The following is a 22629-nucleotide window of genomic DNA, read 5'->3' on the forward strand; positions in this document are numbered from 1 at the left end:
AAAACTTGCCTTAGATCATTTACCTACACTGCTAGAACTCAAAAAGAGGTGGTAACTAAATATGGCAGAAATTGGAGTGAAAAAATATATATCATAAAAAGATAAAGTGGAAGGAGATGACCACACAGACATTTGGCTATGAGAATTCTTAAGATCCACGAATATCAAGGAAAAAGAAATCAGACAGCAACTTAACAAAATGAGAAGACTATAAAATTAACAATATTAGGTCTGAAAAGTCATGATCTTATTAGATAAGGTAGCTTCCAAAATATAATTGTAATTGCCTTATCTTCTCCCTTTGTTATTAATGTAATCTCATTGAAGTCAAGTCTGTCTCACTCATTTTCCCCCTTATGATAATAGAAAATCCATGACTTAAACTTAGTAGGAATTCAATGAGTTAAGTTAGACTCTTTCCATGGAAGAGATTACTGTTAATTTGTAATGAGTAGTAGGAATTCCCTTTAAGGATAATGTGATTTCCAATAAACACAGTATTTGTGTGTTCCACCCTATCTAACCATCACTAAACACAGTTGCTCTAGAAAAATAAATATTTTTAGAGCCTTATTTTCCTTTTCTTAATCCTGCTTTCTTAGGATGTTTAATTTTCCTCAAGACAGAAGGGAAGACACTGGAAAGACAGAGAAAGGAAACCTTTGGAAGATAAAAAAAAACTAGCACGAGGCTCTTCAGAAGAAGGAAGCTAATGGGTGGAGCTGATTGGTACCCTGATGCCAGCTGTTAGACCCAAGGCGGATGGGCTTTGCTCTGCCCTACGAATGCTTATGTCTGGCCAATAATCACAGCGCAGCAGCCAGATTCCAGCAGAGCAGAGAGACATTTTTTTTCCTGGCACTTGTTGCTCTCTGGATGCTATCTGCACTAAAGATTTAGATTAAATTAATATTGTTGGCCATATGTTCTGTATACTGTGGTTATATAGTGTTGTCTTAGTTGTCAGCTACTTTGGATGCTGTGGTTAAACAAATTGTTGCCTTAGCCACCAACCACATTTTTACTATAAGCTCTGATTTAACTAACCTCCCCCCTCTTCTTCAGAAAAACTGTTTCTTGGGTAAATACGATGTGCTTTGCCACTAGATTAAATTATCTAAATGTTGATTAGCCCATCAATCCTAAAGTTGCACTTTTTCTCTCTTTCTTTCCCTTATACTCACATGTAGTTATAGACTACACACTTACCAATTGAATGGTCTAGAACTGAAATGCTGGTTCTTATGAGTAGATTTGAGAAGACCTAAAATATCTTTCTCTTGCCCTTAACATCTCTCCCATCCTTCTTAGTTTAATACATGTCACTCTTTTAAATGAAACTTCAAGTGGTTATTTCTGTGCACTAAGTGCCTTCTCTCTACTTTTAAAATGATGAATTGCCCAGTTCAGTTCAGTAGCTCAGTTGTGTCTGACTCTTTCCAACCCCATGGACTGCAGCACACCAGGCTTCCCTGTCCATCACCAACTCCCAGAGCTTGCTCAAACTCATGTCCATCGAGTCGATGTTGCCATCCAACCACTTCATCCTCTGTCACCCCTTCTCCCCTGCCTTCAAAGACCCAGCATCAGGGTGTTTCCAATGAGTCAGTTCTTCGAATCAGGTGGCCAAAGGATTGGAGCTTCAGCTTCATCTCCAGTCCTTCCAATGAATATTTGGGATTGATTTTGTTTAGGATTGACGGGTTTGATCTCCTTGCAGTCCAAGGAGCTCTCAAGAGTCTTCTCCAACACCACGGTTCAAAAATGTAAATCCTTCGGCACTCAGCTTTCTTTATGGTCCAACTCTCACATCTGTACCTGACTACTGAAAAAACCATAGCTTTGACTAGACAGATTTTTGTCGGCAAAGTAATGTCTCTGCTTTTTAACATGCTGTCTAGGTTGGTCATAGCTTTTCTTTCAAGGAGCAAGTGTCTTTTAATTTCATGGCTGCTTCACCATCTGCAGTGATTTTGGAGCCCAAATGCCACTGTTGCCATTGTTTCCCTATCTATTTGCCTTGAAGTGATGGGACCGGATGCCAAGATCTTAGTTTGTTGATCATGGCATTTGAAAAAAATGCCCTGAGAAAAGCAATAAATTAATAAATATTTTTACACATGTATGTATAAAATGATTTAATTATCTGAAAGAAGAGAGATGGGACATAAGAACTCTGAACAGCTTATAAGAGGGATAGAAGAGGGACTGAAAAGGATGCAAGAAATGAGAAGTAGGAAAGTTCTCTAAAGTCTTTACTCAGGGTTGGCCCTATGACTGCAACTGCTGAGCAAAAGACCCTGTATTCTTGAACCATCACCATTTCCTAGAATAAGCACAGAAGATGAAGGATTCCATCCAGGACTTCTTGCTCATTTTCCTATGGTATATGCCATTTCAAATACTAAATGCCATTTCTTCATGTGTACCTTGAGCAGTGATTCAACCTGTGTACTCCTTCCTCCTATTGGACAACATAACTTTTGATGGGCAAGTAGATCATCTGTAACCTTTAACTACTGGCAGAAATGAAATAAAAGATCTGTCAAATTTAAGCTTCCAAGCTAAAAATAAAGGTTATGTTTCTATGTTAAGAAACATGTTTGCTGCCCTGTAGCTCAAATGGTTAAGAATCTTCCTGCAACGCAGGACACCTGGGTTCGATTCCTGGGTCAGAAGATCCTCTGGTGAAGGGAATGGCAATCCACTCCAGTACTCTTGCCTGGAGAATGGACAGAGGAGCCTGGAGGGCTACAATCTGTGGAACTGCAGAGTCGGACATGACTGAGCAACTCACACTACTACTACTAATCAAAATGATAGACGAAAGACTCTAAACAGGATACACTCATTTTAGAGAGTTTAGAGTAAATGTGGTAGTGATATCTTTGTACTTAAATTTTGTAATATGAAAGCAGTAAAATTTTTTTGTTTTTTTTAAACATGGAAGAGGAATTGCATTTAAAAACAGAATTAGGTATAGAATTTGCATGCCTGTAACTTCAGGTGTTTAAGAATAAAATACAATTAGTGCAGTTTTAAGTTTGACCATTTAAATTCTGCTGAACACCTGCATATCTCCAGGGGATATGGGCACTAAACCACCAGAATTTTATTTTTGACTAGGCATGTACTGACTGGTCATACGGACATTTTATGTTTGGGGTTATAAACTATACGTCTTTAGATTTGGAAGCATAGTGGTTTTGTATAACGGGATGTAGTTATTCCCAAAAAGGTTTAAATCAATTTCTTAGCAATGTTTTACAGATTACTTTAAAAGAAGCTATGTACAAGAGGGTTAATCATATAAAAGATTCTAAACTCAATCATTTCTCTTGTTGATTTAGTTTAGATTATTTCCAGTTGATTTAAATTTTCTAACGCTAAAAGCCACATTTTCCTTAATCCATAAGTATGTGTTGAAAAATCCATTCAGTTAAGTGCATTGCCTTAGAGAGCTACTCTGTTGCTACTGACTTAAAGAGAAAAAAAAATCTGTAAACCTGCCCAGTGTCGGGGTATAAGTTGGAAGATTTGTGCTGTTGAAGGAAGACAGTTCAGCATTTTAGGAAGATTTGGAATAGATTACTGGTATAGTCAGTTCTTGAGTGTGAAATACCACACTGTCTAATGTGACATTTTAGAAGAAAATTAATAAAAGATGAATGCAAGGAAAATGTGTCTTTGTAAAATACAGTTATTTCAACTGCTTATTCAAGAACTTTAATTTTTGCTTCATAAAAAATAGCATTCTGAAATTATGAAACTGAAATGCACCCCTAAATATCCTAAATTCCAGTTGTTAAGAAACTGGACATGAGAAAATTAAGTCAATTTGTAATTCTTCACACTTAGCTCAGTATCTCGTAAGAAGTGCAGTGCCTTGTATTCAGTAATTATTCTCTGTTGAATGAATGAATGGATGAGTTAAAGAATGAATGACCCACCAACCATGTTTAGCTGGCCTTTTTAGTTTGTGTACTATATAATTTTAATTACTGGATCACACCAAAGAATAAAATAGCCTTAAAAATAAAGATCCAAAGCAAAGATATGAGATTGTGGATAATTTTTATTTTGCTCTTTCTGTTTTTGTGTATTTTCCAAATTTTTGACAACTAATGTTATGTAGTTGAATTTTTTTCAAGATCGTACATGGATAGAATTTATCTTAAAATCAAATGTAAGTCTTACCTCTAATAACTAGTATCTCATCTGTGATTCAAATTGCAGAGGCCTCGCTTTTATAATTAAGGCTACTTTTAAAACCTAATATCATTATAACCAAACAACATTTCTAATATTTTTTAAGGAAGTAGAATTTTATCTTAACCTGTAGAAACTGAATTGATATTTCTGCCACTGATATCAAGCAATATCAGTCACATTTTGTAATGTTGAAAATGTTTATCCTCCCTCAATAAACATAAAATTAAAAGCTTATCCTTTTCTGAAAAACACCCAAGATACTAGATTGAATGACAACTTTCTTATTGCAAGTATAATCGTATTTTTTTAATTATTAAATATATTTATAAAAGTTAGTCAAAGTTGTAAGTCCTTTGTGTAAATGGATATTTTGAGTCCCCCCACTTCAAGTATAATCATATTTGAATGACTTTTTAAAAATAACCATGCTAACCTATAAAAACAATTCCCTGCTCTTCCTGATAGGAACAAAGTATTGAAGCCAGGCGGATATATATTCTGAGCCATTGTGGCATTTGGTAGTTGAATCTGATGACTAATAATAGAGATTTTTGTCTAGGTGAATCACATGCGCTTAGTTATCTGCCCACTGGAATGACACAATGAGGAGCTATCTGGTAAATATTGTGGAACATCTGTGAATGGGTCAAAGATATGCCTGATATGAATCATTCTTCCCTCAAAAATCTTAAGTTTAATAGTTAAAAAATTCCAAACTGTTGTTGCATAAACTGAGATGTTTGGCCTGTTCAGTGGATTGGGAAGGAATGAATACAACACATACTCTGAGACATTTTACCAGTAAGTTGTTTGGCTGTGCTTTAAAGCTCTAAATTTAGGAAAACCAAAAAACTTGTTGAAGATGATTAGTAAGAACCACTGCAAGTAATCAAATACATCTTCTTCAACTGCTCACCACCATTATGGAGACTATGGGACTTAATAGTTTTCCCTATCAGGGAAATAGATTTCCCATCTTCAAATTCAAAGGACTTAGTTAAAAGTGTGCATAAGATCTGAAATATTTAGCATTGTCTTGTAGATTGACTTTTCTCTGAGACTTTGATAAACCTTATCTTTGCTTCTTTTGATTCTTCCCCACTGAAGAGAAAATGAATCTGCACAAAGTCTATTTCCAGGCATGCTTACAAATAAGAGTGTGTTTGTGTGTGTCCTTGTATTTTGTGAAATGTGAGCAAGTTGTGGTGGATATCTTTGCCAAAAATAACAAACATATATTTAGAATTTTACAGCTTTTATGAGAATATCTTTAGTTGTGGCAAACAAGTTACATAGACCAATATTTAAGGATGAAAAGTATTCTGTAAGTTAATATTTGATGGAATATGTATATATCTGTTTGACGATGGTGTGATCAACAGGGCCAACTTTACAAAAGCAAACAGAGAACTTAATGGGTTGCAGTTCAAAGAGGCTCACTGCTGTCTTTAAATTCTAGACTTTGTGGGCTTTCAGAGAAATAAACCTTTTTTAAATGGAAGGGAGAAAAATGAAATGTGTGAATGTTATGTGTTCCTAACAAAGACTAAATTGATTGGATTTGTCCTACAAAATATTAAAATGTAAATTTGTCCCTAATGTTTTGTTTTTAAATAGATCTACAACCATTGTTTTGCATTGAAATGTATATTCGTACACTTTATCTGATGATATTTTGGGAAAATAAAGTTTCTTTTTTTAAAGGAAAGCATGAAGAAGAATATACATATGGATATACCAATTGTTTAAAATTACCAATAGTTTCTTTTCTGAACTTGAAAACAGTTATGTTTCTAAATATGAGAACAGTGATTTTGCCTAAATTTGCAATATAATGACCAGGACTTCTCTCCTTTTTAGAGAAGCAGTCAAGTATTCTGGAACAGATAAGACAGCATCGATCCAGTGAGGTTGATTCCCCACAGAGGAAAGCTATGCATACCTAACTTGCTGGAAGGTAAACTACTCTTCAATTAATGATGTCCTCCTTCTCTCAAGGTGTCCAAAGACAGGAGGTGGTCTGTAAAAGGTTGGATGACAGCTCCATTGTCCAGAACAATTACTGTGACCCTGATAGTAAGCCACCTGAAAATCAAAGAGCCTGCAACACTGAGCCCTGCCCACCTGAGTAAGTAAGAGAAAGAGAAAAACATTAGATATTCTTATCTGGAAACATACATTCATATGATATTAATAAATTAAGCTAAGAAAATCAAGTAAAACAGCACAGAGGGTAGGATTTTGATTCCTATTTATTCACAAAATTTAGTAAGTAACCCCTTTAGAGCAGGAACTTCAGTAGATTGATCCTGGCATAGTGCTGGCAGTTGTCATATTTCCTTAATTCTAAAGCACATATCTTTCACATTTTAACATCTCTGAAATTAGATTCATTTTGCAATTGATGGTGTCTTACAGTAATAATCAGCATTATTTTTGTTTAATGGTATATAAAATAATGATATCTTAGATTCAGTAAACTATGAAAGATTGGCATGCAGTCCTATCTTTTCCAGATATTTATCTTAAAGGCTTACAGACTTTTTTAGTTGTTTAGAAATATTCTGTAATGGAATATCAGTGCTTTAATTTGCTGACCCGGTTTTAAATTTTGTCATCCTAAGGCATCCTGTCTTCTAAGTGTTGAACACAGGCATAGAAGTGTACTTCAGTCCCTTTCCGTTGATTAATGTAGCAATTACAACTTACTATAAAAGGAGGCAGAAGAAGAGAGCCCATCCATCTTAATGATGACTTTTAAAAAATTCAAAAATATGAGACATGCTGTCAGTGGCCACACTCTATAATATGAAAGAAAGGTTTTTTGATTGAGCAAAAGGCAATAATTATGTGCAAAAAGATGAAGATAATGAGTTAATCCTTATCATGGATGGAAGACAGAACATGTATGGAAGGCATTTCATTCTTCTTTCAGAAATCAGAGAAACCATTATCCCAAGGTTAGCTAATTATTCCCAACATGAAATTTATTTAAAAAAAAGAAAGTAGGCAAAGGAATTTATGTATTCCAGGCTCTCTAGAACTGGAGAGAGAAATTCTATAACGAAGTAATTCTTTTTCTAAAAGAAAGAGTCACAAAAATCTGAGACTTAAAATGGATAAAGAATTCTGGTCCCTAATATGGTTTAAAAAAAGGCTATGGCATAGACAGAAAGCAAAGAGGAACTAAAGAGCCTCTTGATGAAGGTGAAAGAGGAGAGTGAAAAAGCTGGCCTAAAACTCAACATTCAATCTTTCTCTATGTTGTTTCCTATTTTATTTATTTTTAATTTAAGTTTATTTTTTTTTCATTTATATGTTTTTATTTTTTTTAATTAGTTTATTTTAGTTGGAGGCTAATTACTTTACAATATTGTAATGGGTTTTGCCATACATTGACATGACATACATGTCATGGTTTTTGCCATACCTATGACATAATACATATAAAAATTTTTAAATAAATAAATAAAATCTGTTTTTAAGAACACTACACATTGCCCATTTTTTGGGAAAAAAAAAAAACTCAACATTCAAAAAACAAAGATCATCACATCTAGTCCCATCACTTCATGGTAAATAGATGGAGAAACAATGGAAACAGTGACAGACTTTATTTTCTTGGGCTCCAAAATCACTGTAGATGGTGACTGCAGTCACAAAATTAAAAGGCGCTTGCTCCTTGGAAGAAAAGCTATGACAAACCTGAACAGCATATTAAAAAGCAAAGACATTGCTCTGCCAACAAAGGGCCGTCTAGTCAGAGCTATGGTTTTTCCAGTAGTCATATATGGATTAATGAGAGTTGGACCATAAAGAAAGCTGAGCACCAAAGAATTGATGTTTTTGAACTGTGGTGTTGGAAAGACTCTTGAGAGTCCCTTGGACTTCAAGGAGATCAAGCCAGTCAATCCTAAAGGAAATCAGTCCTGAATATTCATTGGAAGGACTGATGCTGAAGCTGAAACTCCAATACTTTGGCCACCTGATGTGAAGAGCCAACTCTTTAGAAAAGACCGTGATGCTGGGAAAGATCAAAGGCAGGAGGAGCAGGGGACAACAGAGGACGAGATGGTTGGATGGCATCATCAATGGACATTAGTTTGAGCAAGCTCTGGAAGAAGGACATCGAAGCCTGGCATGCTGCAGTCCATGGGGTTGCAAAGAATCAGACATGACGGAGTGACTAAACAACAGCAACAAAGTATGGTTAAATCAGGATACATTTATTGATATGTGTTCCAAAACAATAATACCTTCTGAACTTTCAATAGCCAGAGTCAGTATCTGCCTGAATGTTTTAATCTTTAAGGGAAATTGTGGCTCAGACAGTAAAGCGTCTGTACAATGCAGGAGACCCGGGTTCAATCCCTGGGTTGAGAAGATCCTCTGGAGAAGGAAATGGCAACTCACTCCAGTACTGTTGCCTGGAAAATCCCATGGACGGAGGAGCCCAGTAGGCTACAGTCCATGGGGTCGCAAAGAGTCGAACACAACTGAGCGACTTCACTTCAGTCTCTGGAAAAGTTCAGTGGCTGCCAAATGAGGAGCACACAGAATCTAGGGTGATAGAAGTTTTTATTTTAGAATTTATTTATTTTATTTTTGAAATTTCATGTCTCTTCTTTTTCAAATGTGATCACTATGTAACTAACACCTTAAAATCCAGACATGGGAAAGTATAGAAATACAACCTATGGTATGTATTGCAAAGACAAGATATTTAATTATTTTTTATTTTCCTTTCTTCTGCTAATTATTTTTGTAAATTTGTCTCAACAGAAACTGAAAAGCTATATAAAATAAAGTGATGCTCAAAGTGCACAAGCTGTTTTTTGACATTTCTAAAGACCTAAGTGTATTTCCATATAATTGTGAACCTCAACCTAGTTAAGTTACTTCCCTAACACTCAGTACTTTTGAGTATTATGTTTATCATGATAAGCCATTTAAGGCATTTGAATGGGCGTGGTCACACTTGTTCTATTTGTGCCTCAGCCTTTTCAGTTAAGTTCAAATGCCTGTTATTCAAGCATCCTTTGAGATTTCAGTGGTTGGTCATTCCATCCCATATATTACATGCTTGTATATTACATTGAAGTTTTTTTGTAACACTTTAAGGATAATTGACATATTGGAATTAACCTAAACAATTAAAATTGTTTTGTATTTCCCTTTCTTTTGTAGTTCTAAAATAAAAAGTTACTTCTTAACTTTTTTGTTGTTTGGAGATAAGAGAATGGAATTTGAAAAAGAAAATTCAGTCAGTTTTCTTTGTTGAAAAGAGCTAATATACATATTTAAAATATCCTTTATTAGTGTAGTTTTTCTTGTTAGTTCCTTTTTAATTTCTTCCTTATTTCTTTGAATTCAGACTATGAAAAAGGGATTTTTTAAATTTAATTTTTATTTTTTATACCCCAATACCAAATGAATAAGGAAATCTTAATAAACTATCCAGAATGGTTATCATATGTAATAAGATTCCCATTACATTGGTATTATAGAGATAAGGCTCGCTGAAAGACTACTGAATTCAAAAAGACTTAAAAAGAGTGTGGGAGAAAGAAGTTTTTTCAGATGACAATGTGACAATCGTGTTTGGTTTTTGTAATACACATTAAAGCATAAAATTCCTTAAATATAGATAAATAGAAGAAAATTTTAAAAACTTAATAATACTTGTAAGATCATGGTTAATATTTTTCATCTTTTTTAATGTCTACATTGGCACGTGTATATAACAAAGTGGTATTATATTATTTGGGCTTCCTTGGTGGCTCAGTGGTAAAAAAAAAATACACCTGTCAATGTAGGAAATGTGGGTTCAGTCCAGGGATCGGGAAGATCCACTGCAGAAAGAAGAGGCAACCCACTCTACTATTCTTGCCTGAGAAATCCTATGGACAGAGGACTCTGGCAGGCTACGTCCATGGGGTTGCAAAAGGGTCAGACACAACTTAGCGACTAAACAACAGTTATTTATGATGTCTTGTAGTCAGTTCTCAGCATATTGAACATTATGTTGTTCTGAACATTAAACACTGTCTACAACATTTAGTAGATACGTCATGTTTATTTGAATTGACTTTCCACTGTAGAACAATCTTCTCTGGGTCCTAGCTTTTGATCCCTTTCTATTCCACAGCATTAACCATTTTTGCTTCTCAAATTTCTGGTGTAAACGGAATTATGTATAACCCTCTGGGACACATTGTCATATCGCCCTCTAGAAAGAATGTATAAAAGTGTATTCTCACTGATAGTATGTACATAAGACTGTTGTTTCCCTAACCTGAACTACACTTGGTAATATTATTTTTAAAACAATCTTTAACTATTTAAAGGGGAAAAAACCCTTGATATCTAATTGCTGTTTAAGTTTTGTACTTCTAGAATTGTTGATGCAGCTAAACATTTAAAAATTATGTTCAGTGGTCATTTCTTTTTTGTTTTTCCTCTTCATGGCCTGTGCCATTTTTCTATCAAAGTGCTTATCATTTTGTTACTGTTTTGTATGAAGTCTTAATGTATTAAGAATATTAACTCTTTTGGAAATATTTTTTCCTAGTTTGTTATGATCTAGTTTTACTTATAAAAGTGTTTTTTAAATACTGTGTAGGAAAGCTATCTAACTTGTATTTCTTTCATTGGTATAATGTTAAGAAGGCCTTACCCACTTTATATTTATGCTTTCAAAGTCTTTTTTTTTTTATGTAAACTCTAATCTATCTGAAATATATTTGCCTGCTTGGAGGAAAGGATCTATATTTATTTTCAAATATTACTGTTTTCCCAGTACCATTAATTTATAATCCTAAATGGTACTTTTTAATCAGAAATTATCTTTTCAAATAATGAAATATTTTAAATGTCCTTTAGTCATATTGGAGACTTTTTAAGTAGAGAATGGGAAAAAAAAAAGAGGGCAATAAGATTTGTCCTTATATTATGTAAAGAAAATGACAGGGACTAGGAAGAATAGACAAAAGAGGCATTGATAAAGAAATACTGATAATCGTGTTTATTTGAGAGACTTTAAAAAGCCAAAGGAAGCCTTGCTGGGAAAAAGTAATGTGGTCAGAGGAGCAACTCTTTTATGAGAATAATAGTCAAGGTGGTGAGGTGACTAGGGAGAGAGAAAAAAAAAAACAAGAATTCTAGAGGCTTTGAATGAAAATGGTGGGATTCATGACATAGGCAGAAATCATTAGGAAAAGGAAAAGGGAGGAGTTGATATTAAAGAGCATGACTGATAGGAAGTTGGTGCCTCACCATAGGAAAAGGAAGTAATGTTGAGTTAGAATCCAAAGAGAAAGGCCAAGAGTTCAGTTTTGACCATGCTGTCTTTTAATAGCAAAAATATTTCTGTATATGACCTCATGTGAAGAATCGTTAAATACTGAATATAAACCTGTATGTAACTTTGATTTTTAAATTTGTGAAAATCAGAGAGGTGAAAGCGATAGAATACAGTACATGGTGCTGTACCGTGCTTAGTCCTGTCCGACTCTTTACAACCCCATGTACTGTAGCCCACCAGGCTCCCCTGTCCATGGGGATTTTCCAGGCAGGGATACTGGCCTGGGTTGCCATGCCTTCCTCCAGGGGACCTTCCCAACCCAGTGATCAAACCCAGGTCTCTCGCATTGCAGGCAGATTCCTTACCGAGCCACCAGGGAAGCCCTATAAAAATAACTATAGTACAAGGCAAAACATGTTAAGTATGATAAGAGTTGTAAGCGAAAGGAGTCAGACTGGAGAGAGATTTTTACCCAGGGGCAAGGTTTTCTTTAATAGTATCTTTTTATTTTGAGTCATTGCACCTCACTCCCATGTACAACTATACTCTGTTATAAGTTTAGGAAAAGATCATCAGATTCCTGTATAAAACTCCAAAATGTCAGACCTGGGAGGGATCCTAGAAGTCAACTCCCATCATCTCATTCCCTTCCCCCAGTATTATTGTTTATCCTCTTAATGTACAGATACTGTAGATTGGATTACACAGGCTATATCAAGCCACTCTTATTTCAGACACTCAAAAATGAATCCCACTAACTGTATAGCTTCTTCATCCTGGTGAGAATGAAGACAATTTTATTGTAGGTTCTTCAGCTCAGAAAGAAATAGCCCCAGTACTATGCAGATTATATTGATTCAGCAGTTGATAATCTCTGAGAATTTTTATGCTCATATTTTACCACTGAATCTAGAGCATGAAAAAAGAGAAATAGGGAGAATGTCATCAGAGGGTCAAATACATGGAAAATGATGGAGGAAACAGTCTGTCTTAAACTGGACAGAAGAGTGGTGAAACTGGGACTAGTAGATATAGTGGTAAAATTGCAAAACTACTTAAATATCTGGATGGTGATTTAATCCTTTAGAGAGACATGGGAAGGGATGATTTGCTGAGCAATAAAGATACAACAGGGAGGGACTGAGTGTGAAGCCTGAAATCAAAGTTAAAGTCAGAAGGGAAATTAGGAGGATAGATAATGTTTTTACTTTCATACATTCCGAGTTAAATGCTAGAGTGATACATCTAGGCTAAGAGATGGTTGGCAGTAAGAGAGAGGATGAAGAATAAAAAGGCAGAGGTGGCCCTGGCCTTGTGAGCAAAAGTAACAGCAACACCTCCTGAATCATTGCTGTTACTCTGGGCACCTGTGTTTAATTTGAAGGCCTCCATCCCTCTTACATTATGAGACCTAATGAGATCATGGCTGGAGGTGGTATGACTGAACTTTTTGTGGCTGAGTTATACACATTACTGTTTTATCCCCTAATCTTGGTGATGAAATCATTGTTTCGAATTGAATCAGAGTTTCACTATGGCTGGCATGCAAGTTATTATTCTCAGTACACATTTTCCTCTTTACCAAAAATGGTACTAACAACTTAGGATCCTATTCATCTGTGGAAAACAAAATGGAAAGAATATGAAAATCACTTTAAATCTCCTCTGGAAAATGACTTAGAAAAAAGATGTTAATGTCAGATTTCTAAAATTCCAGATTAAATTGTCACTCTTTAAGTAAATTTTAGATTGAAAAATTATAAATTTTTGACAAAATATATTTTAAGTTTGGGAAACTGGTTAATTATGATATTTCTAAATGCTGGTTTCCCTCTGTCAGTAAAGATAATAAAAATAATAATGAACAAAGGCCATTGTGGCTTATTTGGCTGAGTGTAGGCTCAAATTTAGGATACTAGTACTCTGACTTCACTAAGGTATTATCTTCCACATACAAAATTGGCACAAATGAATTAAGCTCATGGAAAGAGGTGACATTTGTTCTTAACTTTTATACTCTTCTCTCTGGTTAGTCTCCTACCCAAGAGCATGAGCATCTCCATTTAGGATGTATGCATGATTTATAAGCATGGATTGAAGAAAATGTCTTTTGGCCTCATGTTTCTGGTTTAGATTCTACTATTTGTTAGAAATGTTGAATTGTTGGAAGTGAAATTCAGTGAATAACAGTGGATGCAGGATCTAGTTCTAGCTCCATCATTGCACTTATCATGATTTTGGAAAACTGCTTTCCTAACACAGTGTCTTACTTACTTCTATAAAACAAAGCACAGTGCCTTTAGCATAGTAGGCATTCAGCATATATTCATGACATTAAATACAATAATGTATCAGTCAGGACTCTGGTGAAACTAGCACAACTTCAACTTTGGCTAGCTTCTGCACTGAAGAGAATTTATTGGTTTATATTAACAAAGCTGAGGGAAGTATAAAAGTGGACCTAGCTTCAGGAATGGCTGGAATCAAGCACTCAAATACTTTCAAGACTCTAGCTCCTCCTCTGCATTCTTTCAGATCAGTTAATTCCACTTGACAGGAAATATGGCCATCATCGGCTCTTATATCTTTATACACCCTTGTGACCAGAAAGGAAAGTATTCCTTTTGCTTACATTTAGATGTAGAAATTCTAAAGCTGAATTCTTCTTGGTTTGGTTGGGATCATGATTCATACCCTTGGACCAATTAATGTGCCCAAAAAAGTGAGTCCTGCAGAAATATGACACAGACACAAACATACACCTGAGATTGCATATATGAAAGTTCATTGATGACTTCAGGCATGGTATACCTACAAATATGAGATATGTTCTTTTATTAAGACATTACTGTTTCTTCCCACATTAGCTCTGTAGAAGCTGTTTTTAGGAGTTAAGGGGGTCAAAGCAAGGGATCTCCATGTTTTCACAGCCCTGGCTCAGCACTCTACTCCTACTGCAGAGTTTTCAGCACTCCCGTGTCTTCTGATGGATACCTGGGCCATCTCTGCCCCTAGAAGGACAGTAGAGACCTTCTGTCTTATGCAGAGCGTGATGTACATTTCTGGGAGTCAGGAAACAAATCCCTTGCTCCTGCAGGGTGGTTTCATCACCAAACACTCAATTGAGGGAGAACCGCTCTCAATATAACAATAAAAATGGCTTCTGTTTCTTGTTTGTTGTGTGTCACATGTTGTAAGGAGCTCCTGAGACCCTGTGACTAGCATATCTTCTCTTGGTCATGTTCAGGGTGATAGCTTGAATTTGGCCATAACGAAGTATCTGTATCACAAAAACTGGCAAATGCAATGGATCAGGACTCTCTCTCTCCCAGGAGGAGCCAGTTTTTAACATTTACCAGCACGTGGCTTGGAGCTTCATATGTACCTTGCTTAATCCTCATGAAAATCTCATGATTGGTAGTTATCCTCATTTTAGAAATTAGTAAAAAAAAAAAAAAGGAGAAAAACAAGTTTAAAAACACATAATGCTTTGCTTGTTTGAACCTGGATTTGCCTTCTGCAAAGCCCATGCACTGTACTCTAGAAAGCGGCTAACAGTGGTTTATCTTTTCCTTATGTATATGGAAGAAGTTCTTCTGTTTGTCATTTGTCACATCAACAAACACTGAAATGTTAGCTCTTCTGGGAAGAGGAGGTAGTCCGCTGATACCGTGCCTTCACTCTGCTGAAATCTCTGGCTGCACTGAGGGAATGCTTTTCTGTGTTTCTTTCACTTCCTGCTGCAGGTGGTTCATTGGGGACTGGTTGGAATGTAGCAAGACTTGTGATGGTGGGATGCGCACAAGGGCAGTACTCTGCATCAGGAAGATTGGACCTTCTGAGGAGGAGACACTGGACTACAGTGGTTGTTTAACACACCGGCCTATTGAAAAAGAGCCCTGCAACAACCAGTCGTGTCCACCTCAGTGGGTGGCTTTGGACTGGTCAGAAGTAAGGAAATCTGAGGCTGTATGTTTTGAGATGTCTTAACTATCAATACCAAAGCATTTAATATTAAGGACACCTGAGCGTGTGAGCATCTTAGAACTTAACAAGTAAGGACTGCATAACAGTGAATTTGGCCATGTATATTTTTTTGCTGCTTGCCAGGAACTAAAGGTTTTGGGGGTCAGGAAACTCAATGAGAAACTAGTAATCAATTTGATTAAAAACAAACCTGAAGTGAATTTGAGAGACTATTATAGTGAGTTAAGGTTTATATCTATGTACATATATATACCTTATATATTTTTTTTTCTTTTTCTTTGCTATTATTGAACAGCATTTATAGGCTTAAAATGAGTGATATGTTTATCTTTTTTTCAAAGTAATGTTCAAGCCTAACTATATAACTCTTACATATGAATTTGTTAGTTTATTGTCACATGTTATATATCTATATATATTTTAATTGCTTCTGTGGAAGAAATATGGAGTTGAGGGTTATAACATATCAAAAAGTCAAATTCAGATTTTATCATTACCTCCAGTTACATGATCAGTGAGGAAGAGCTGACTAAGATAATGTTTTTGTGACATACATGTAGAGTCAAATATAATCCCAAAGCCTCAGAGAAACAGTCTTATGAAAAATGAGCTAAGAGGTAGAGTTAATTGACTCTTCATTCTGCATGAGACATACACATATACATATTGTACCATTCTCCAGTTTTCCTAAAGAGGAACTGAATCTTTCTCAAGTGTTGTTTAGTGTTAGAAAGGATGAGTATCTGGCTATATAACTAAAGGTCATTTTTCTAAGTTAGCAAAACAGGATGCATTTCCTGCTGGAAACATTGTGGTACTTGCTTTAGGTATTTCCTGTAGACCTCATAAGTTTGTCAAAAAATAAACAAAAATAATTAAACATTGTTCTTTAGGAACCTATGGATGTAACTTTTCTCCCTGTGAATCTTACTACTTGAGTGGCCTTATTTTGTTAGAGGGCTGGGGTTGAAAGAGAGACTGAAATGGAGATTGTACATTGAAATGGAGATTCTGACCAGTTGTGGTTATCTGTGGAATCTTTGGGAGAAGTTGGGAGTGTTCTCCCAAGTTTCCTGGCCATAGTCCAGCTTCAGTAATTATATTCTGCCTACATAACTTTTATTTGTGTTTCAATCAAATGTAGAGATATTCCCAGTATCATTCACTCAGTGATTATGGAAAAGGTATGAACTCTTCTGTTACCTACAGTGGGCAGATTAACTCCTAAATTCATTTGGAAGATAAAATCCATTGATAAAGAAGAGACATTTTACAGAATTGTACATGTTAGTAGTTGTTTTACTTGCAAGTCAGTGCCCAAAACCCTTGTAGAAATTCATAAATAGTTGTTGATAATGATGGCAACATTGCTACTGGAAAATCATAATGGGAGACCTGATGATTGGCTGCAATGTTTGAAGGATTTTAGGCCAACTCAATAAGTATAATTGGGTGCTTTCTAACCTTACTGGGATAGGGATTAAGGAGAATTCAAAAGAATCTCATAAACTTGGGAAAATAAGGAATATCTATGAAACAACTGGAGAATAACATAAAACAGTGTTTAACACAATGATGGATTGTATGAGTGATACAGAAATTCAGAGCTAAGAAGGTCAGAATAGCCTGGAGTAGAATCAGAAGGCTTTTTAGTTGATGAGAGTTGAACTGAATATTGTAGGAGTGTAAAATTTGAAGCAGGGAAGAGAACTGAGAAACTGGAGAAGTATTCCTGATAAGAGAAACAACAAAAACACAAAGAATATGTGGTGAAAGTAGGGTGGGAGGAAAGGATTTGTTTTAAAGAATAAGTGGAAGATAAGATTGAAAAAGTAGTGATAGGTTAAAGAAGGCTTGAATACAGAACTTTATACCACATCATTCTTCTGCAGAAAGTAGAGAAAAACAGACAAGTTCAAAAACAAAAACTAGAAAAAGACTTCTGCCAATCACTAAATCAGCAAAACCTTCTCATGTGCAGACTCACTTCACATTGGTCTCTGGACCTACATTTTTCTGTGTCATTATATTTTTATTTTTAACATAAAACACCAAATATTACCACCTTAAAAAAATAGATTGTGTGAACTACTGTATATTTCCATTTCAAATACCATTTTAAGATTTTCTTCCTAATTCAACCTCATGTAGGTTGTAATTACCCTACTCTTAGCATTTCGATTCTCATCTCTCCAGTCTTATAAGTGACTTGCTCAAATGATTCTATGAGGCTGTTAGGTACTCCTGGAATCTGCCTGAAGAAATATATGTAAGTGAAGGGGACTTCTAATCACATTTCTGCTATCTCTTTAAGATAGCTGAGTCAAAGCTTAGGGGAGAGAAGTAGAGGGCATGGAGTGCACATGTTGGGACTATCACCACTCCCCCCACCCCCCCCAAAAAAATTAGTGGGCTATTATCTCTCTACAGGCAATGCAGGAAAACTATTCTGGGGTAAGCATGAGTCAGGAAATCCTGCCATTACCATCTCAAAGATTCCAGTTGAACATCACCAATACCATCATGTTGACCCTTTGTTCTCGAGGAGAGAGGATTTTTGCCCCATTCAGTCTCTCCTGTGTATTTTCCAAAGGAGAGGGTGTACTCTCACTGTTCTACTTCCCTTTACCACAAAACCTACCTCTTCTCTAGGTGAATTAAAGATAAGTAAAAGTAAAAAACATTAAGTGAAAAAATGTTTCAGTAGCTATGGAGAACAAAGTGAGCATAAGGAGCCTGATCTTCCCAGAGGAACGTAACATCTCCCACTAATGAAAAGAGGGGGTCCCAGCAGAGGAGCAGGCAGTGTTCAGGCTCTTTCACTTTACTTTTGCAAAGATATTTCACACAATAGCTTTCTGACACGCCCATGAAAACTTTCCTTCTTTTTCTGCCCCCTTCCCACTTCCAACTATCAGCTGTCTGAGCTCTGCTAATCACAAGGGTGAGGTTCAACTGGTGAAAACATGTTGCAGTAAGAGGAATGTACCCTCTGACCTTTTTCTTTTCTTTGCCGGCTGCTCTCACATAAAATTTCCATTGTTGCAAAGCCAGGAACCATTTTCCCCATCAGTGAATCCCACCCCATGCTTATGGCAAAAAAAAAAAAAAAAAAAATTCAGCCAAGTTACCTTCGTGGAAAACGACTTTTCTGCAGTCTTTTGTGGAACTAATGAAGCCATGGCTTTCCCACTTCCTACAATCTAGCCTCACTCCTGGGATCACCCATGCTATGTTGGACTTAAATGGCTTTCTGTTTTTGCCCTGTCTTGGCATGTGACTCTGAAAGCATTGCTGTGTGCTATAGATGGACTCCAGCAATCCTTAGCCATTCTTTTGATGTATAAAAATGGTTTCTTTTGACTCCCACAGAGTACCCATTGAAAAAGGTCTGTTTTCTTGTACTTATTCTTTGACAAGTCGATGACTGGCATCATACTCAATTGACTTTATGGGATTTACATTTAGGTAGCATTACTTAAGGAGGATGGGGGTGGGGGAAAATATACCTCCAAGTCATTCTTTGTTTTAGTAGATACTTATGCTATCACCTGGTTTACTCCTAGGTTCTACTCTGGTGCCATAACTAAGTAAATTAAACCCACTTATCCAGAGAGAATTCAGTCTAACCCCAAAATATTAATGTTTCTATCCTTTATAAGTGAGAGCCAAATTATTTTCCCTGGTGTGGTTTCAAATTTTCTTTCTGCAAAATGTGTTTTTGCTTCTTAATCATAAAATGTTAAACTGAAGTATAAATCTATCTCTTGTAAAAATCACCGTCTATATGCAACTGAGATAAGAACAAAAAACAAATGGTCTGATCAGATTTTAAATAATTGTAAGATTCTGATTATATGAATAAAAGAAGAAAGATAGATGTTTTATAATATATACAATAAGGAGAAATAGTGAGAAATAATTATACTAAAGAATCATTATCCACTGAATTACCTTCCACCCAGCTATTATAAGAATGAATTGTGGAGAAGGAAATGGCAACCCACTCCAGTACTCTTGCCTGGAGAATCCCAGGGATGGCGGAGCCTGGGGGGCTGCCATCTATGGGGTTGCACAGAGTCGGACACGACTGAAGCGACTTAGCAGCAGCAGCAGCAGTCTGATAGAATGCTGTAGTAATTGAACTGATGGTTGTTAACAGACAACATGAGCAGTGATTTGGAGGAAATTATTCATTTGTTACATTTTTGGCTACAAACTTTACTGTCCAGTGAAATGATTAACTTATGCTGAACAGAAGACAGTAATTGGAGATAGAAACAGTACCCATGTAATCTTTGGCTGATACTGTTTTCAGTCTGTTGTACCAAAATAATTCACAAAGATGGTTTCAGGTTGTCTCTTGTATACAAGGTCTGCATCATGAGATGACTGAACATTGATTTGTTAAATCTTCCCATGTGTTCCCTGCAGCCTGAAGCAAGTTCTCCTCATTCGTGCTATGGTCCCTTCCTGGTTCTAGAGATTGGTCCACTTCTGTTTTGAGATTTTGTAGATCCATGTAACTGAGGACCTGAGAGACAAAGATGACATCATAGAGTAACATGAATAGACATTCTATATTTGATCATCTTGAGCTCCTATGTACAGACTTTTTTTGCTCCAGTTATTAGTTAGACTTTACATTTGGAGACTGTGGCTAAGTAGTAAAGTTTATATTTACTAAAGCAATAAAAATCATGTTTGCATATTTTAGCATGTTAAAAGAATGAATTGAATGGATTTTGATATTTATAACTAGACTTTAGTCTAAAAAATGACTTTATTACTGAACTAAGTATTCAGTTTCTAATTATTTCTAATGAATTTTACCGCATACTCAAAAAATGTGCAAAAATATGCCCTTTACATGAGTGTAGACTAATATTGTCTCTAAAAAAATGCTCTGAATCATTCATGGTTAATTTACTGCCTACTAATCATATGCATAATCATGGTTACTCTTGATTTTCTAGGATTTCTTATTTTTTTTTGGTAACTAAATAAAACTGAGGCTGTCAGATAGATAAACTTCTTTATTCATCAGAAGGCTAGAGAGGCAAAGATGAAATGTAGCCTAAATAAAGCGGAGGGACAAAGTAAAAATAAAAACAAGCTGAGGGATGTCTCTGCTTGAGCATCGCTGACATAAGGTCAGAAGAATTTGCAGGATGAAGCCCTACTTAAATCAAAGCCAGTCTGAGTAACATCCCCTTGCCTTTATTATTTTTTACAAGCAATTTTTAAACACTTAATTTTACAATCACCCTCTGAAGAGTTGAGATTATGACTGTAGACATGTAATATTCATGGCTAGATCTTCAGGGCTTGGGGCCGTTGTATTCATTGAATCTTAATGTAGTTCTCAGTCATTCACTATTTTGAGAATCCAATTCATTATCTCTTTATTTCCAGTGCTATAGGATAGAATATCCGTGGCTTATTTAGTGGAGCTTGGGCTATAATTTTCTAAAATTATTCCTGGCCTCAATAGAAGATGTATGTTAAGCTTTGCATATAACTTCACATTGTCCCACAGAGGATTTGTACATTTATCTTTCAGATCATTATCTTTTTCAGAACTGCCGTGTGAATTTATCTGCACTACTCAATACTTCAGCTTCCCACTAGTAAAATGAGTGTGAAAACAGCACTTTGTGAGGTTTCTGTGACGATTAGGTAGATTATGATATGCAGAGAGCTTAGCACACTTAATAAATTTCAGTGTTGCTTTCTCTTTTTATTCTTCTCCCTATTGTCATCGATCTCATTTGTTTTGTTTTGTCTTTGGTTCCCTGGGGACTTCTCAGAGACAAATGAATGAATCGTCTGTCTTTGCATTGTCTGCTTCCCCTAATTGTAAACAGGACTTTGGCACAGGCTCTTTGGGAAAACTGCTAGATATCACTACAGTGTTCAAATAAGAGCAGAAGCTTCTTGCTACTGTAAAAAGATATTAGAATAAACAAGAGACTTATGTCCCAGGCTTTAATTAACTTTATTTTTTAATTGCAATATCGTTGATTAACAGTGTTGTGCAGATCTCTGCTATCCAGCGCAATGACTCAGTTACACCCATATAGACATTCTTTTATCTGAGGCTTTAATATATATACATATGCTTTTAAAATATGAAGAGAGAAAGAGAAAGGCTTGAGTGCATTTTTCAATAAATTTTCCCAATGTAGAAAATTAATCATAGCCTCAAAATATTGACTGAACACTAAACTGAATACTAAATACTGATCGGAATTCCCTGTACATCCTATATGTCTCGGCTCATATCCCTAAAGTCAAGTACCCCTCTTTCCTCTTGTACTTCACCACATTTATTTTTATAATAATTAATACTTATGTATTCATGAGACTTTGTTTCTATGAATGCTAAGAGCTAAAGGATGGATCAGAACAGAAGCCTTAGAATTTAGTTCCAGCTCTACCATTTGCTATCTGTTTAACCTCAATTAAATTGTTTACGCTTCCTGTAAAAGACTCAAAAATATATATGAGAATAATGTACTGAACTGTGAAACTCTAGTGGAATATAAAGCAGTAGGATTATCATTGTCAGTAATAATATTAAACATTAAGAGAGTGACAGAAATTCTCTAAGGTTGTGTCTTCTAACTCTGATAAATGGTAGAAGAGACTTGTGTGAAGTCAAGAGGACCAAACACAAGTGGAGCAAGCTCAAGAGACTCAAATCAGGGTTCTATTCATTCTACAGAATGCATGATTGCAAGATAGTGTTGCATGTCTAATGATTTGAAATATAAATATATCTTGAAATATAAAGTAAAATATTTTGAAATATAAAGTAACACGGCTGTGGTGAGGATTAAATGACATAATATATACAAAGTTCATGGTCTAGGGTCTGACATCCAGGAAACACTCAATAGATGTTAACATTAGGTCTGCCATTTAATCACTGCATGTCTTTGTACCAATCACTTACCCTAAGGTTTTTTTCTTCCTTTTAAACATAATTGTCATCTCATAGGATTTTTGTGAGAACTTTGTCAATTACAGCACTTAGCATAGCACTTGATGCCTATCCCTTCTCCAGCGGATCTTCCCAACCCAGGAGTTGAGCCAGGGTCTCCTGCATTGCAATCGAATTCTTT

General features: G+C 35.7%; 1 protein-coding gene across 9 annotated transcripts in view; it reads left to right on the forward strand.

Annotated features, from left to right (window-relative positions):
• Positions 1–22629, forward strand: part of ADAMTS6 (ADAM metallopeptidase with thrombospondin type 1 motif 6) — a 283064-nt gene that overhangs the window by 237625 nt on the left and 22810 nt on the right. For 5 of the 9 annotated variants that reach the window (XR_006273339.1, XM_043488472.1, XM_043488474.1 and 2 more), the window contains 2 exons: positions 6211–6340; positions 15262–15466. Coding sequence is in view for 5 of the 9 variants with exons in the window: in XM_043488472.1 (XP_043344407.1) it covers positions 6211–6340; positions 15262–15466 (335 nt within the window). In the remaining 4 variants the exon portion in view is untranslated. Of the gene's footprint in view, positions 1–6072; positions 6170–6210; positions 6341–15261; positions 15571–22629 lie in introns of those variants that run through there. The other 4 variants (XR_006273340.1, XM_043488475.1, XR_006273341.1 and 1 more) reach the window with 3 other exon arrangements.

Source organism: Cervus canadensis, chromosome 16 (genome assembly GCF_019320065.1).
Source record: "Cervus canadensis isolate Bull #8, Minnesota chromosome 16, ASM1932006v1, whole genome shotgun sequence".
NCBI classification, from domain to species: Eukaryota; Metazoa; Chordata; class Mammalia; order Artiodactyla; family Cervidae; genus Cervus; species Cervus canadensis.